The sequence below is a fragment of the Pistacia vera genome, unplaced genomic scaffold (genome assembly GCF_008641045.1).
Source record: "Pistacia vera cultivar Batoury unplaced genomic scaffold, PisVer_v2 Contig210, whole genome shotgun sequence".
In the NCBI taxonomy this organism is placed as follows: domain Eukaryota; kingdom Viridiplantae; phylum Streptophyta; class Magnoliopsida; order Sapindales; family Anacardiaceae; genus Pistacia; species Pistacia vera.
Genome location: NW_022196014.1, coordinates 615,987 through 630,871, shown reverse-complemented (window position 1 = coordinate 630,871; position 14,885 = coordinate 615,987). Strand labels below are relative to the sequence as shown.

General features: G+C 35.4%; 1 protein-coding gene across 1 annotated transcript; it reads right to left on the bottom strand.

Annotated features, from left to right (window-relative positions):
- Positions 1-11,188: 11,188 nt before the first annotated feature.
- On the bottom strand, positions 11,189-13,627 carry LOC116129300 (nascent polypeptide-associated complex subunit alpha-like protein 1). The gene is made up of 4 exons (XM_031415047.1): positions 13,494-13,627; positions 12,951-13,038; positions 11,836-11,963; positions 11,189-11,739 (listed from the first exon to the last, which is right to left on the bottom strand). Exons 1-4 carry the CDS (start codon positions 13,551-13,553, stop codon positions 11,401-11,403), a joined length of 615 nt encoding a protein of 204 aa, XP_031270907.1. The 5' UTR covers positions 13,554-13,627; the 3' UTR covers positions 11,189-11,400.
- Positions 13,628-14,885: the final 1,258 nt, after the last annotated feature.

Sequence of the window (14,885 nt, the reverse complement as noted above, 5' to 3'; positions counted from 1 at the left end):
AAAACAGTGCATTTGATAGTTCCATACATTCTCGTAATAATTTTTCAGCTGATGAAACAAGGGTTGTGGTAAAATTATCTAACTCCGTACGATGCTCATGGAACCACCGTGATAATGTCCTCTAGATTGCATCAAAAAGGACAACTATTGGAAACTCTCTTTCTATTAACAATTTTGAATTGATGGACTTGGCTATGTTCGTGGTCATGACATTAGACTTTCTTCCAGGAAAATAAGCTCTACTCCATCGCTCGTAACCAACATCATGCTCAAGATACTTAGCAATTTTATCATCCTTGATTCGGATTTGCCGAAAGTGCTCTTCAAACTCATCAATTCAATAGGTTTTTGTTGTCATGTAATATGTCTGAAAGAGGCCAGCACACTTAAACTTTTGTTTTATATTCTCACCAAGGTGCCTCATACAGAATCTGTGATGTGCTTGAAGGTAAATAGTGGCAATCCTATTCTTTATAGAGTTATGCCTGTCGGATATTATGCACAAATCATCACTGTCAGGCACTATCATACGTAATTGCTGAAAAAACCAAGTCCACAACTTGTTGTTCTCAGAGTCAACCACACACCATGCAACGAGATATGTGTGATTCTCATTGTCTATGTAGTGGCCACCAATAATGTACCTCCATACTTTCCCGTCAAAAAGCAACCATCAACAACCAACACCTTTCTCATGTTTACAAAACGTAAGCAACAAAAAAATATTTAAACCTTATATTCTTGTCCCACTTCAAAGTCGTCTTGCTACCTTGGTTTGTCAACTCAAGCATATAACAATACACTTCTAATACTGCATACCCATGCTCTAGCTTGCCCCTCACAAAATCTTGTACATGTTGTCTCCCTTTCTATCATTTCCAATAACTAATAGTGCATCCCAACTTTATGCGCACAAGTCTTTGAATGTCCTTAGGAGATAGACATTTCCCTTCAATGAACTAACTTTTGACAAATTGTCCAATAACATCAGCGGAGGCTTGTTGATGCTCACCTGAAATATGTCCCAAACCACATGTGTGTTCATAGGTATATGTGCTAACAATAAATTTTTTGGACTCTGCCAACCTTCTACAATAAACCCGCCACTTGCACTTTTGGTCACGACATGCAACCATCACTACAGATGAATTAGACTTTTTTGTGATGAACTCAAAATTACCTCTCACAGCAACAAGTTTTAGCTTCCTCACCACTTCCTCTTTGTTGTCAAATAAATACCCTATGCGCAAGTCCGATCCATCAGTAAAAACATGAGCTGATTTACTACTACCTGCAATTGCCACCTCTGAACCTGGATAAAGGACCATATTGTTCTCTTCCTCACAAACTACACCTTCTACATAATCTGTATTTAAAGGAACCTCTACATCTGCAAGAACATGTACAGGGTCCTCCTCGTCAGCATTTTCATTCTGCCGCACATGACCAACCTCTTCTACAATGTCCTCCTCACCACCCAAATCACTGCCTACTCTTGATTTTTCAACTAAGAAATCAATGCCCTCATAGTTCAAATTAAAACCAGCATTCTCTCTGCCAACTTCCTCATTATCCTCTTCCTTTGAACCAACTTCCAATGGTTTATCTACAAAAGAAACCCTTAAAATCGGCCTCGAACCATTATCGCCCACATCAATCATATATAGTTTTACATCTTCATCCGACTTTAATATAGCAGGAGGTACCTTTTAATGTTCAGGAACTCTGCTTAAAACGTACTTCACAACTATATCACTACATGAGCAACTCAAATCACCTCTTCTAATTATTTCATCAATCAACTCATCAACACTAACCTCTATGCTAACAGCAATTGGTATAACTTCTTTGTTCTTCCCAATCCACTTCCAGCAACTTTGTTCCTCCACCCACTCACCAAAATATTCAACATCCAAAACAACTTGTCCCATGTCTAATAATAGCCAAGTACCTATAATGCAAGAAAAAAAATTATTAACTGATGTATTAGGGATTAAAAGATTTTAAAAAGTATCTGTAGAATCGCTTGAGCGATCTGGTGTATCGCTTAAGCGATCTGGTATATCGCTTACTAGATCGCTTAAGCGATCTGGTATAAATAAGTCTGATCGCTTAAGCGATCTTCTTCCATTTACCTGATCGCTTAAGCGATTTGCTGCCATACACCAGACTTATAGCAAATTGCTTAAGCGATCTTTTGCCATTTATCTGATCGCTTAAGCGATCTATTGCCATATACCAGACTTATAGCAGATCGCTTAAGCGATCTTTTGCCATATATCTGATCGCTTAAGCAATCTACAATCTGCTGCATTATACCAGACATACCAAATTGCTTAAGCGATACACCAAATAGCTTAAGCGATTCATCATATCCAGAACACATTTTCAGTCATCTCCACCTACAATCGGTGCTACCACCCCCAGCTACCCACAATGGAAGAAAATATTCAACAAATTTCACTCCTTCCAACTTGCATTACATCAAACACAACCCAACAACCTAAACAACTAAATCAAAATCATAACCCAAACCCAGTCCATCATTAAATCTTTGTAAATTGAAATATAAAATGGAAAGAGGAGATACACATACCTAGACGAAATGTCATAGGGAGGAGGAGCAGGATCTGTGGAAAAGAAGATGTTAATGGCGAAGGAAAAAGATAGTGTTAATGGCGGGAAGAAGAAGATGTACAGGAAGGAGGAAGAAGAAGATGTAGACGAAGCTTAGAATAAACAGCAACCAAGGGAGGGATGCATTAATAGCGGTAGGAAGAAGAAGAAGATATTATGTTTAGGTTTGTTTGCAAGAATTTTAGGTTTTTGGGGACATATTATAATTTTTAATACACAATACTTCATTAATCCTAATTAAGCCATGATTAGTGTTTAATTGTCATTAGTTTGTCTTAATCAAAAATAAGGCCTTTTAGTAAAGGCTAAAAAATTAGATGGCCTTTTAGTTAAATTCAAAGCTAATATGGCCTCTTAATTATTTGCCCCCTCTAAATTATATTAACGCATGAGAAGATAACTCAGCCCTTGGTCCAGCCCAATTAGTCATTACCCAATTATTCCTAAGCCCAAGATCAAATCCTATTAACACCCATAATTTCTAAATTCTAAAAGCCGTGCAATCATCTCTTCATCTATATAGTTTTTTCCTTTTTATAGAGTGGAGTTACTTAAGCCTTATCAAATCTTTTCTAAGTCCTATTAACAATTTTTTAAATAATATATATTTTTAAAACTAATAATTAAAAAGAAGGGCATTTATTCTTTAGTACACCCCATGTATTAAAAAACTCGTTTTCTGAATATCCTAAGACCTTTATTTTCTTTTCTAACATTTTAATTTGAAGACCAAAGATGTGGTCAGATCTAGCTATGAAACGGCCACAGACTTGGCCGTGAAACGATCAAATCTAGCTGAAAAAGGCCTCACCAGCGCACGACCGACCAGATCCCGTCAGTCATGCACCATTATGGCGACTGACACCGACAGCCGACAGTAGTCTTGGATGGCTAGGGGTATTTTGTTAACTTTAAAACTTTTTTGTGGCTAGGATGTTTTAGCTAAATTCTCAAACATAGAGGGGCTGAGATATTTTTATTTGGTAGACACTTGAGGGAAATTGTGTCCAAATGGTATTTAATTAAGGGTGAAATAGATATAAAAGTCAGATTACCTAATAATTTTTTAATAATAGCCCTAGGGGAGGGTATCGGATTACTCCCTACATTACCAACAGTAAACATTATTTGCAATAAAAGATACCTATAATATATTATTATTTGCAAACCAAACACTGGAATATTGCAAAATAAACGAAGATACCCCCATTATCTTATATGCCCCCGATCCAAATGCACCCAAAGGATAAAGCCTAACAATCCATGGCTTAAAGGTTATGCCACTGGCCAATGGAAAATAGACATAACAAATAATAACTTACAAATTAAATATAAGTGCCAATGATATCCAAAGCATAAACACCATGCCACCGGCTATGGAACATCACTAACAAGATAGAAGCCAATATCCCAAGGCTTAAAAACAATGCCACCGGCCAAGGGTCTTCAAACGTAAAGGCCTAGTCACCAGTTTTGGATTCCACCACCAAGCATGGCAAGAACTTGGATAAAGGATAAATGATCAAACTCTCTCAAGAGCTCTCACATTTTCAGTTCCAAAAATTTAACTCTCAACTTGTATTACAATGAAGGAGAAGACCCCTTTATATAGAGTTACATTGGACGCCACATTGGAGAGAGAATTACAAAGTCAAATTCAAGATAATAATAAACTATGGGACATGTTTAAATTAGTCACCCTAAATATCCCCTAAAAGCCAAAATGCCTACAAACATAAGTAAGAATCTTTGACCTAGAATTTTCCCAAAATGGTAATGAATATAGAGCCGCCAAGGATGACAACCTTATCTTTTCTAACTCAGAATGTCTTGAGCCGCCCATGTCATAATCTTGTCTCCTCCATTAAATGTCTTCATGTGCATATGTTTGACAAGTCTTTGTTCCCTCCATTTTAACTTGAAAATCTTGGCTCCAACTATTCAAATTACACCCAAATAAATGGATTGGGCCTATTGGATCAACAATTGAAGGGCTTGGATGAAATGGGCTTAACTTGATCTCATCTTGCTTCATTCCTTCTCTTTGGGCCGAATTGACTATGGGCTTGGAATTGTCTCGCAATGATACTTCAGCTTGGACCAAATAGCTTCTAAAATCATGAATGGCTTTTCCCATGAACTTTGCTTGGCTTATATAGGGGTGTTAAAAAAAATGTAGAAACTGAACCAGTTCGGTTTCATTCAAAGAAATACAAAAACCGATTTTCCGATTCGATTATCGATTTACAGAATTATGGGAACCAGTTAACCGAAACCAGTTTTATAAGCCGGTTTATTATAAAAATAATAAAATATAAAATAAAAACAATAAAACTAATTTATTATAAAAATAATTAAATATAAAATCAGTTTAAATTAAGGAAAAATATAAATTAAAGGGAAAACCAATTCAAAACCGATTAATCAGTTTTTACTAACCGGTTAACTCGTTTTCCCCTTAACTAGTTCAATTTCGGTTCAGGAACATTCCTAAATTGAAAAACTGGTTCGATTCAGAAAATCTGTTAACCGGTTATGAACACCCATAGGCTCATATGAAGATTAATGGGTTACCTTGAATGTGAATTTGCTTCATTCTCCCCGAGTTGAATAGGATTTGTCCTTAAATCCGCAAGGTGATGAAACTCAGCCAAGATAAGATACAACTAGCAAAGTTCATCAATAATCTCCGCGGAATTAAGTGAAGCCCATAGAAGAAACTATTCAAGGTATTGGGAACAATTTGGCCCAAGAGAATTTGTGTGCTCAAAATGAGTTTAAGAAGCCCAATTATAGCCCAAACCACCCCAAATCCCCACTTGGTTACTTTCTCAACTCAAGCCCAATATTTGGATGCAAAATAATTCGGTGGGATTCAATTAACTTAATGGGGAAGGAAATTATGAAGGGAAAACCAATTGTGCAAAGGGGAGTTCTTACAAGCCCATGGAGTTAACTATGACAAAGTGGTCTACACTTTTCATTTTCAGCAAGAGACAAGATGACAATATTTTGGTGGCTCCTTATCCCTTACCTAAAAGGGAAAGTCAATGAATCTTGACTCCTAGGATTTTGTTAAATTATTTATTTATGTTTGTTCCTTTGCATTATCCCATGTAATATTTTGAACTAAAGTTGACTTGTAACAATCTTAACCAACATGTAAGGTCTTGATTGCATTTAATTTAAGTTGTGTCACATGTACAGTTTAGATTAAATTTTTGCTAGGGCAACTTGTAAAGCCATCTATTTAAGGCCGAATTTTCCCTTTTGTGAGGGTTAGACTTGTTGAACGAAAAACTTGACTCTTGAGAGAGTATTGTTCATCCTTTATTCTATCTTGCTAAGGGTTGGTGGTGGATCTCCTTGGCTGATGGGTTTCTTTTAGGCCTGGGAATCAATTGGCATTGTGTTAGTATTGGTTAGTCGCTCTTGTGTGTATGTTTGTGTTGTTATTTGTGTTGGCCAAAATTCTATCTTGGTGTTGATGTTATGTGCTAATTTGGGTTATATAAAGAGAAGTTGTTGTCAATTTGAGCATTTGTTCTTGTTTGATGCGTTTAAACTCACTCTAATCTATTGGAAACGGATCATTATATAGTCATGATTAATATATTTTTGAAAAGATGGAAGGTGGATTCAAACAATTGAAATAAAATAATATTGAATATTCTCAGTAATTGTTCTTGTTTAGGGTTTGATTTAGGAGATTTTGTTTAACCCTATTTAAACAACAGTTAATTTTTGCATATATAGGAGAAAAATGAAAAACAAAAATTATTTTAATAGTCATCCCATGCTAATTGATTTGCAAGGTAAAAACTCTTTCATTTTCTTAGTTCTCATGGAAATTGAAGTTGATTTGGATAAAAATACTCTATATAAGAATTTGGACAGGAAATATGTTGTCTAAGAGAAGCAAACTGAGATTTTATCAAAAATAAAAATGGCAACTGAAATTTAGCACAAGAAAAACAAATAGGGATAACAGGGTTAACAAAGAAATTTGGAAGGAAAAATATTAGAGAAGAACAATTATGGAATGAAATATAAAATAATTATAAATTTAATTGTTAAAATGATTTTAATGATTATTGGGGCTTCCAAAGAGATTTAGTGGGGCTTAAATAACACCACTTTTTTTATATGCTTGTCAATACCATTTTTTCACTACAATATTACTCTATCATTTTACTTTCCATCTGTAGTTTCTGCCATAGAAATAAATAAATTTCTTTGAATTGTTTTAGGAAATTTGGGACTTCAATCAAGTTGGGAACATCTCAAAACAATCAGCAAGGCACAACTTCATATTCATTTTAATCCTAATCTGCACTTTAGCTCTGTATTGCACTGAATGATCCCTGGAGCATTTTCGACAGTACAATCCACCATAATCTGTAAAGATTACTCTAAAAAAATTGTTCTACACAAACTATTTTCCTACCAGAATCAAACACGGAGAATTTCAGCTGCACCAAAATCAAGGATCTAAAACATCTTCAGTTGCAGTATTATCACCATTTAGTGGAACAGCACGCGCCTTATATATGGCAGACATTGAATTTCTATTTTATTAATAATTTGTAATATAAATTTTATTTTATTGAAATGGGGAGTTAAGAGAACTTGGGTGTATATAATTTTCCTTTTATTTGTTATTTATATTTAAGGTTAAATTCATCAAAATGAAATTATATAATTAAATGAAGGCTAATCAAAGAGGAGGTAAGGGCTAAAAATCATTAGCTAAATTAATATTTAAAGACACAAATATCACTCTTGAAGATCATGGCCCCAAGCCACCTAAATTAATGGAAAATTTTGGCACGTTTCCAGTTACCACACATCGAGTAAGTTTCCCAGACCATAAAGCCCACATTATGGTCATCCAAAAAATTCAACAATGTTATACTTACAACTAAGTTATACAAACAGATAAAAAACAAAAGATAAAATAATTATTTTACATAAATTTTGTATAATTTCTGTTTATTTGTATGACTTAATTATAAGTAAAATATTATTATAAGAGACAAAAGACCATATTGAGAATAGATTTTGTTTGTAAAGATATATAGGGTCGATATTATATAACCTATCGTCAAGTATCTCTCCCTAATGGCTAGTTAAACCTCCTACATGGATCTCCCAAACTACGAAGTCTCTCATGGATATATAAGAAATGCACAATGAGCTCCTCGAAAAAGGTAACCATCGTGAATAACGAATTCCAAACTATCTCGGCTATAACCTGCTAAAATCTTTTGATAGATGAGTTTGAAAACTAGGCAAGAGGTTTACTCAAATTTCATTTCATCAACCCTACAATTTTGTCCATCATGGTCAATAGGACATAGACAACATAACTAAGTGGATCATCACCTTACTATCTTTACCAAGATGATGTCTAACGATAAAGGTAAATAAAGATCAGAAGGAACTCAATCCATGCCACATGTCCCTCATTCAATCGTTTTTGTGACTGAAAGAATGATAGTCAGAGATAAGGACAAACTCACATGGTAAAAAAAAAAAAAAATACTACTGCCAATGATATAAAGTCCTAAGGATGATCATAAATGGTTTATTGTTGTTTAATATCAATTAAGTTTCTCAGTAAAGTAATAAGGCATAGAGTGCCCTTGTATGTTGACTCAAAACACTACCTATCCCTACTCCAAATGCATCACAAAGCTACTTGAAAAGCTTTCAGAAAATCATGGTGGCTCTACATTAGAGCTTCAGTCATCTGTCTAACTAATTCCTCAAATGCCGAAGCCCACCACAAATCCAATTGGCATGCTTACATAAAACCAAGTACCCAGGGGAATAAACTTGTCATATCCATGTGAAACTCACAAGAGTAGAGCGGAAATTTGGTCATACACTTGGCAAAATTAACATAGTACAGGCAAAACAATAAATATACGCGCGCAGAGCTTACTCCCAAAGAGCCTCCCTCTAACGGGTCCCAAAGACCAAAATTTGAATACTGATACATGAGAAGGGTACTAATTTAGAAATTTCAAATCTTTGCAATAATTTAATTTAATTCCTTTAATTAATAAATTGGACTTTTGTTAAGCAATAATCTTACTATCTTTTAATAACTTGGTGAAGGGAGAGGAGAATTCTGAGGGTTGTCAATAATTTCGTAATCAAGATCAAGTCACTTGCCGCAGTTTTCAACAACGTTAATGATTTATCATTTGGGCACTTTCTAATGCTGTATCTCTGATGTGTCTTTGATATGCCTTTATATTTACATCAATGAAATTAATTTTGTATAAATATGTAAGAAATACCAGAAACGATCGAATAATTATCTTTATGTCTCAAATAATAATAGTTAACAACCTCTGGTAAGAAAGATCAAATGTAACATGGAACAAGACTCCTTTGAATGAAAACAATATCCTTATCCTTATCTCGATATTCATTTCTCTCTTCCACTACACAATAACATAGTTCAAATCATCAAGGATCTAGTACAAAGAATAAAGTTTATCCCCGTTGATGTAAAAATGACAATACTTATACCTTCGTCTTCTGTTGATAAATAAAGGACCTGAAAGTTGACTTCTAAAGAAACCAATGGATTCTTTAAATGTCATAGCACAAATAGTTTCAAGAAATTCTTCTTGTGAAAGATTTATGCGACAGTTTCAATGATTTGATATGAATCTCTCCAAAGAAATTGTATTTGGAAAGGTCTATACTTCTTACCAAATTAAGAACAATGCCTATGTTCAGCCATTTCCCCATTCATCACAGGGTTTCCATCTTCATTAACAAAACCACCCGTAAAATAAAGGATATTCTATACTAGCATATTTTCACCATGACAGTAGAATTAGTGACACATCTAGTATGGTTCCAACGAGACTGTTATCAACCAGATCGAAAGTTTGTAGAAAAGATAAACAAAAAATTTCATTGGTAAAACACCATGAAATTTATTTGGAGGCTAAGCATTATCTTTTAGAACGTCTAGCCCATTTAAGTCATTGATACTTTTAAGTGAAGTTGCAATTGTTTAGAACCGTTGTTTATGAGAAATGATATCTTTAAGTTGTTGAATTTAATATCCAATATATATATGTAATTTCTTCTATGTTCACGATGGAAATTTAGGCCCTAAATGACAAGATTGAAAGCTTAATGTCTTGAGCAAGTCAGGAAGCCCATCAAGACTTAATCTTAATGTTATGTTAACTGAGTTTTGAGATGCATAAAATTGAAGCAGTTTAGTGAGGCTCGCAAAATGAACTTCACATAAAGTTCAATAAATTGATATTTCAAATTTCAATACTCCCATTTGCTTTTGCCATCTAGTAAGTGTTTGAGATATGCCATTTTATGAAGTTGATTACTGTTTTTTTAAGGATGTTAAGGACTCGAGTTAGATTAGAAGCTTTGGCCAACTGCATAATTGTTGAATATTCTGTGTATTCATTGTATCTTGCTAAAATCTTTTCAACCGCATGGGCTCGCTTCGTTAGTAGAAATTGTAACTAGACGTACACCAAGCTACATACTTCCAAGTACTGTTTTAAAACCTGACCCGATCTGTCCGGTTTAACCAAGAGCTTCACCGGGCCGGGTTGACATTTTTTCTATTTATCCAAAATCTAGAATTTAGGATGATGATCGACGAACAATTAAAGGTCGGAATGTTGGGATTGTTGATGAGAAAATGTCGGTAAGTGTAATGGTGGCGGCGAAGTTAATTTCCAATGAGTAAATCGACAAGAAATCGAAAAAAAGGGGTGGCAAAAACAACCAACGATTGGCGAGGTGGGTTTTGGTCTGGAGGAAAAGGGGAGTATTTTCGGGATGATAAAGAGTGTTATCAACCATTGTTTTAAAACCCGAACCGGAGGACAAACCGTTTTGCTGTCCTGGTCACGGTTCAATCGGTCCGACCGGTTGGACCGATGATGTCAGCAATATTTTATTTTTAAAAACTTATATTAACCCCTTAAATCTCAATATATTACAAAAATTCCCCTAAAAAAGTTTAAATTGGTCCCTAAAATTTTTATTTATTCCAAAAATTCCCCAATAAAATAACCAATTAATCCCTAAGCTTTTGATATATCTTTAAAATACCCCTATAAAATGACAAGGTAACCCTCATAATTTTAAAATATTTCAAAAACCCCCCTGAGACCTAAACCGGACCGGAGAAACTACCGGTTCCCGGTCCAACCGGTCTGACCGACCGATCGGTCCAGTCCGGTTTTTAAAACAGGGTTATCAACACCGACGTCAGTGAGATCTAACTTGGAATGTCAAAGCCGACATTGGTAAAATCTAACCGAAATCAAACAAATTTCAACCACATCTTCAATAGGATTTTTGGGGAATAGGCTCAAGAGACGATTTGGATTGCATTTGAAGTGTTGCCGCCACGAACATCATCAACCGATTTGTATTTGAGTCGGGTTTGCTAAATTTCAAACTTATAAGGATTTAACTATAATTTTCAAATGTGTATTTACTGAATTTTTAAAGTTTTGTCAAGGGTCAAACCGCTCACCCCGGATTGGGTTTAAAATATTGCTTCCAAGAATAAAATATAGCACAAGTGCTCATCCAACACTGATTCATGTTGATACAGAAGTAAAAGAGAACTAGAAAACACAGATTAATAATAAATATTCAAAATCTGCAACCCCAATCATCCAAGAGTAACAACGCCAAAAAGAAACCATCCTTAAATGACTACCCAGCAGAACATATTCAACGAAGTGACAATCAATTTGTTAGTTCCATGATGGCTGAAACAATGTCACCATCTGCAGCTTTGAGTGCTTTCACGGCCCTTGATCTTGACACCCCAGCTTGTGTCATGACCAACTCGATGTCCTTTGGCTCCACACCAGTCTCATCTACTTCTTCGTCATCTTGTGCCATGGTCGATGACTCGGGCTTTGAAACCACATTAGCCAAATTGGCAGGAGGAGCTTTGAACTGCTCTGCAGCCTGAGTCTGCAGTTGCGAACTTAGATCTTCGATCTTCGCTTCCCCAAAAACAATGTACGTCTCTGATGTTGGGCTCTTGAAAACATCTGGTTTTGATATAACAAACAGAATCTGAAATGCAAAAAGCATAAGAGTTTAGTTTACACAGAAATCTGACTAAACTAAACTGAAAGAAACAAAAAGTAGGGCAGCAATTCAAACACGAACATTTTTGCTTTTCTTTACGGTTACACGACTGACTCCTGGAATTGGCTTCATTCCAAGTTTCAACATTGCCTTGCGAGACTTCTTTTCACTCCTGCTCTGCTTGGATCGACCACTTCCATCCCCTTTCCCTGCAATATTAAAAAAAAAATAAAAAAAAAAAAATAAATCACCAGTGAAATTGTGCCCAATTTTCCATTAATCAGTGAATACAATGATCACATACCATATGGTTCTGTTCTTCACACATGATAAAGCTAATAATTGTTTACAACCAGAATAATGTGCATAAATTACAACTTCCAATTCTAATAACTATGTACCTCAAATAGATTCTTTTTGACATACACACTGCATCCATGGAAGTACACTAATTCCATCTCCATGATTTTCCGATTAATTCATGAGTCCGATTGAAATGCAAAGGTACTTAAAATCCAATAAATGCAGTAATATCAAAACTATTTAGAAAAGGTGGATACGATTCCAAAAAAAATTTGGAGTATTAATAAAATGTTGTTATGTATATAGTCTGCTGAGGGCTCTCTCGTGCCTGCTTGAAACATTCAAATCCCTTATGTACTTAAATGTTTCCCAAGAAAATTATAATCCAATTCATTTTATTTAGCATTTAAAGTTGGTACTAGCATTTGCGTAACACTGCATACCCTTGCAACACCATCTCACATTCTTGGCACCAAGGTTTATCCATCCACCGTCAAAACAGACATAAAAGACAAACTTCTTAATCCAGAATAACAAAACCATTTAATGCAGTATCACATTTATGCAAAACATAAGTTTGTAAAGAACAAGTTAGGAAAAAAAAATCTCTTTTTTGTTTATTATACTTTTCATAAAATCATAAATCTAATTTATTATATTCAACTTATAAGAAGTGACGCTAGTATTGAAGAACTCTGCATACTGTCTTTACAATACCTATATTTCTCTACAGCTAAGACAGACAGACACATTAAAAACGATGCTCTAAATCTACATAGATGAAACCATCTAACTGCTATAATATGTTCAGGCAATTCTTACATAGGAACAAATGAAACAAAAGAATCAGCCAAAAACTCTTAACAAAATCCATATTTGTGTTCAGCCCTTACCTTCAGCATCCTCTTCATCCTTGTCATCATCGTCATCCTCCTCATCGTCATCCTCATCATCATCATCCTCAAGCACGGGCTCATCAGGCTGCAAAAAACATCATTACTATGAAGCATCCACCACGCAAGCAAAGATTGTGCAACAAACCGTCAAATCCTGACCCACAAATCATATCTTTACAACACCCACAACCAAAAAAAAAAAAAAAAAATTAAAAAAAAAAAACTCTTCACTTAGGTTTTTAAATCAACCAAAGCATCAAAGGAGCATAAAATGAACACTTTTTAAATACTCTATGAACTGATAATTTTGCCCAATAAGTACTCAATTCATTCCACTGAAAATGTATAATTTTACTTTTTGATTTTAACCAAGCTAAACATCGGCAAACATTTTACACTAATTCCATCAATAATTAAACCTTACAAATCCAGAAATTAAAAAGAGGTTATTGGCGGCAAACGATACAATTAAAAAAAGAAAATTGCAAATGACATTAAGTAGTGGGTTATAAAAAAGAAAGAGCTTTGGGATTGGCTTACGTTGAGCTTTTCTTGTTCGAGATGGGCAGCCAGGAGTTCTTCTTGAGTTTGAGCGGTCATAGTTGCGGTTCGATAGGAAGACGATGCGATAATGAGATAATGAAACCCTAGTTAACCCCCCCGACTGTCGAGCTCCGTACTTGCGGCTTTTATAGTCATGACCCTTAATCGGGTCGGGTTTGGGTTCAAGTATGATGAGTTGATGACCAACTAAGGGCCCGAAAACCCAAACCGCTTCCGTGTGGGTCGGATTTATCGAACCAAAAATTTGAACGGATTGATATGGGATTACTCTTCGACCCAAAAAACCCAAACCAAATATAGTGATGGCAATGGGCCGGGCGGGACCGGGTACCCCTTGGCCCAGGCCCAAGCCCGATCTCATGACACAGGCCCAAGCCTGGCCCGAGCCCGCTACGGGTATGATAGGCAAAGCCCAAGCCTGGCCCGACGGGTTTTTTATAACCATAGGCCCGGCCCAAGCCCGCCTTTTTTAATAATGTTTATTTTTAAATATTAATAAATTTCAATTTTTTTTATTTTTAATTTTAGAAATAGTTTTTAAATATTAATTGAAGCTATTTCCGCAAATAATTTAAGCAATAATTGAGCAATTAAAACTCCATAATATTTGATTATACTGACTTTTCAGCTGTGCATAATATGTTGTGGTGAAATCCACTTTTACAAGTTGAACCAAACCCATCTAACTCATTTAAAGGCAATTTTAACATGTTAAACCTTCAATATGGGATAAAAATTGAGGTTAGGGTTTGGAAAAAATAAATATATATAGGATAATATTGCAATTAAATATATAGTATAAGGGTAAATTAGTAAAATTAATACTAAAATTTTCAGGACGGGCTGGGCCGGGCGGGCCTAAATATGTACCCATGCCCGGCCCGTACCCGAGGTCAAGCCTTAAAATCAAGCCCAGGCCCAAGCCCAAGCCTGCCAACCTCAGGTAAAGCCCGCCCCTTTCGGGCCGGATACCCAAAAATGTCGGGCCCATTGCCATCTCTAACCAAATATAGCATTTTATCATTAATTAGCCTATTACATGTGCTTATTATGTAATTGTTAAAGTCGAGAAATTATAAGCTTAAGATTCTTAATCAAAATTTGACATATTTTTAATTAGAAACATTAATTGTATTGAAAAATAAAATCTTAATTGACATGCAATATAAACCACTATTCTGAAACCCGACCCGACGTAGCTGGTTTTACCGATTGAATCAAGAGCCAGGGCCTTCTCCAAGTCGGGTTACCACTTTTCACTGTTTCAAAATCCATAACCTAACCTCTAGCCACTTTTTGGCGCCCCCTACCTCACCCCCCACCCTTGTCTAACCATCGCCCACCCCCTAGTGTCAATAATAGCCAGAA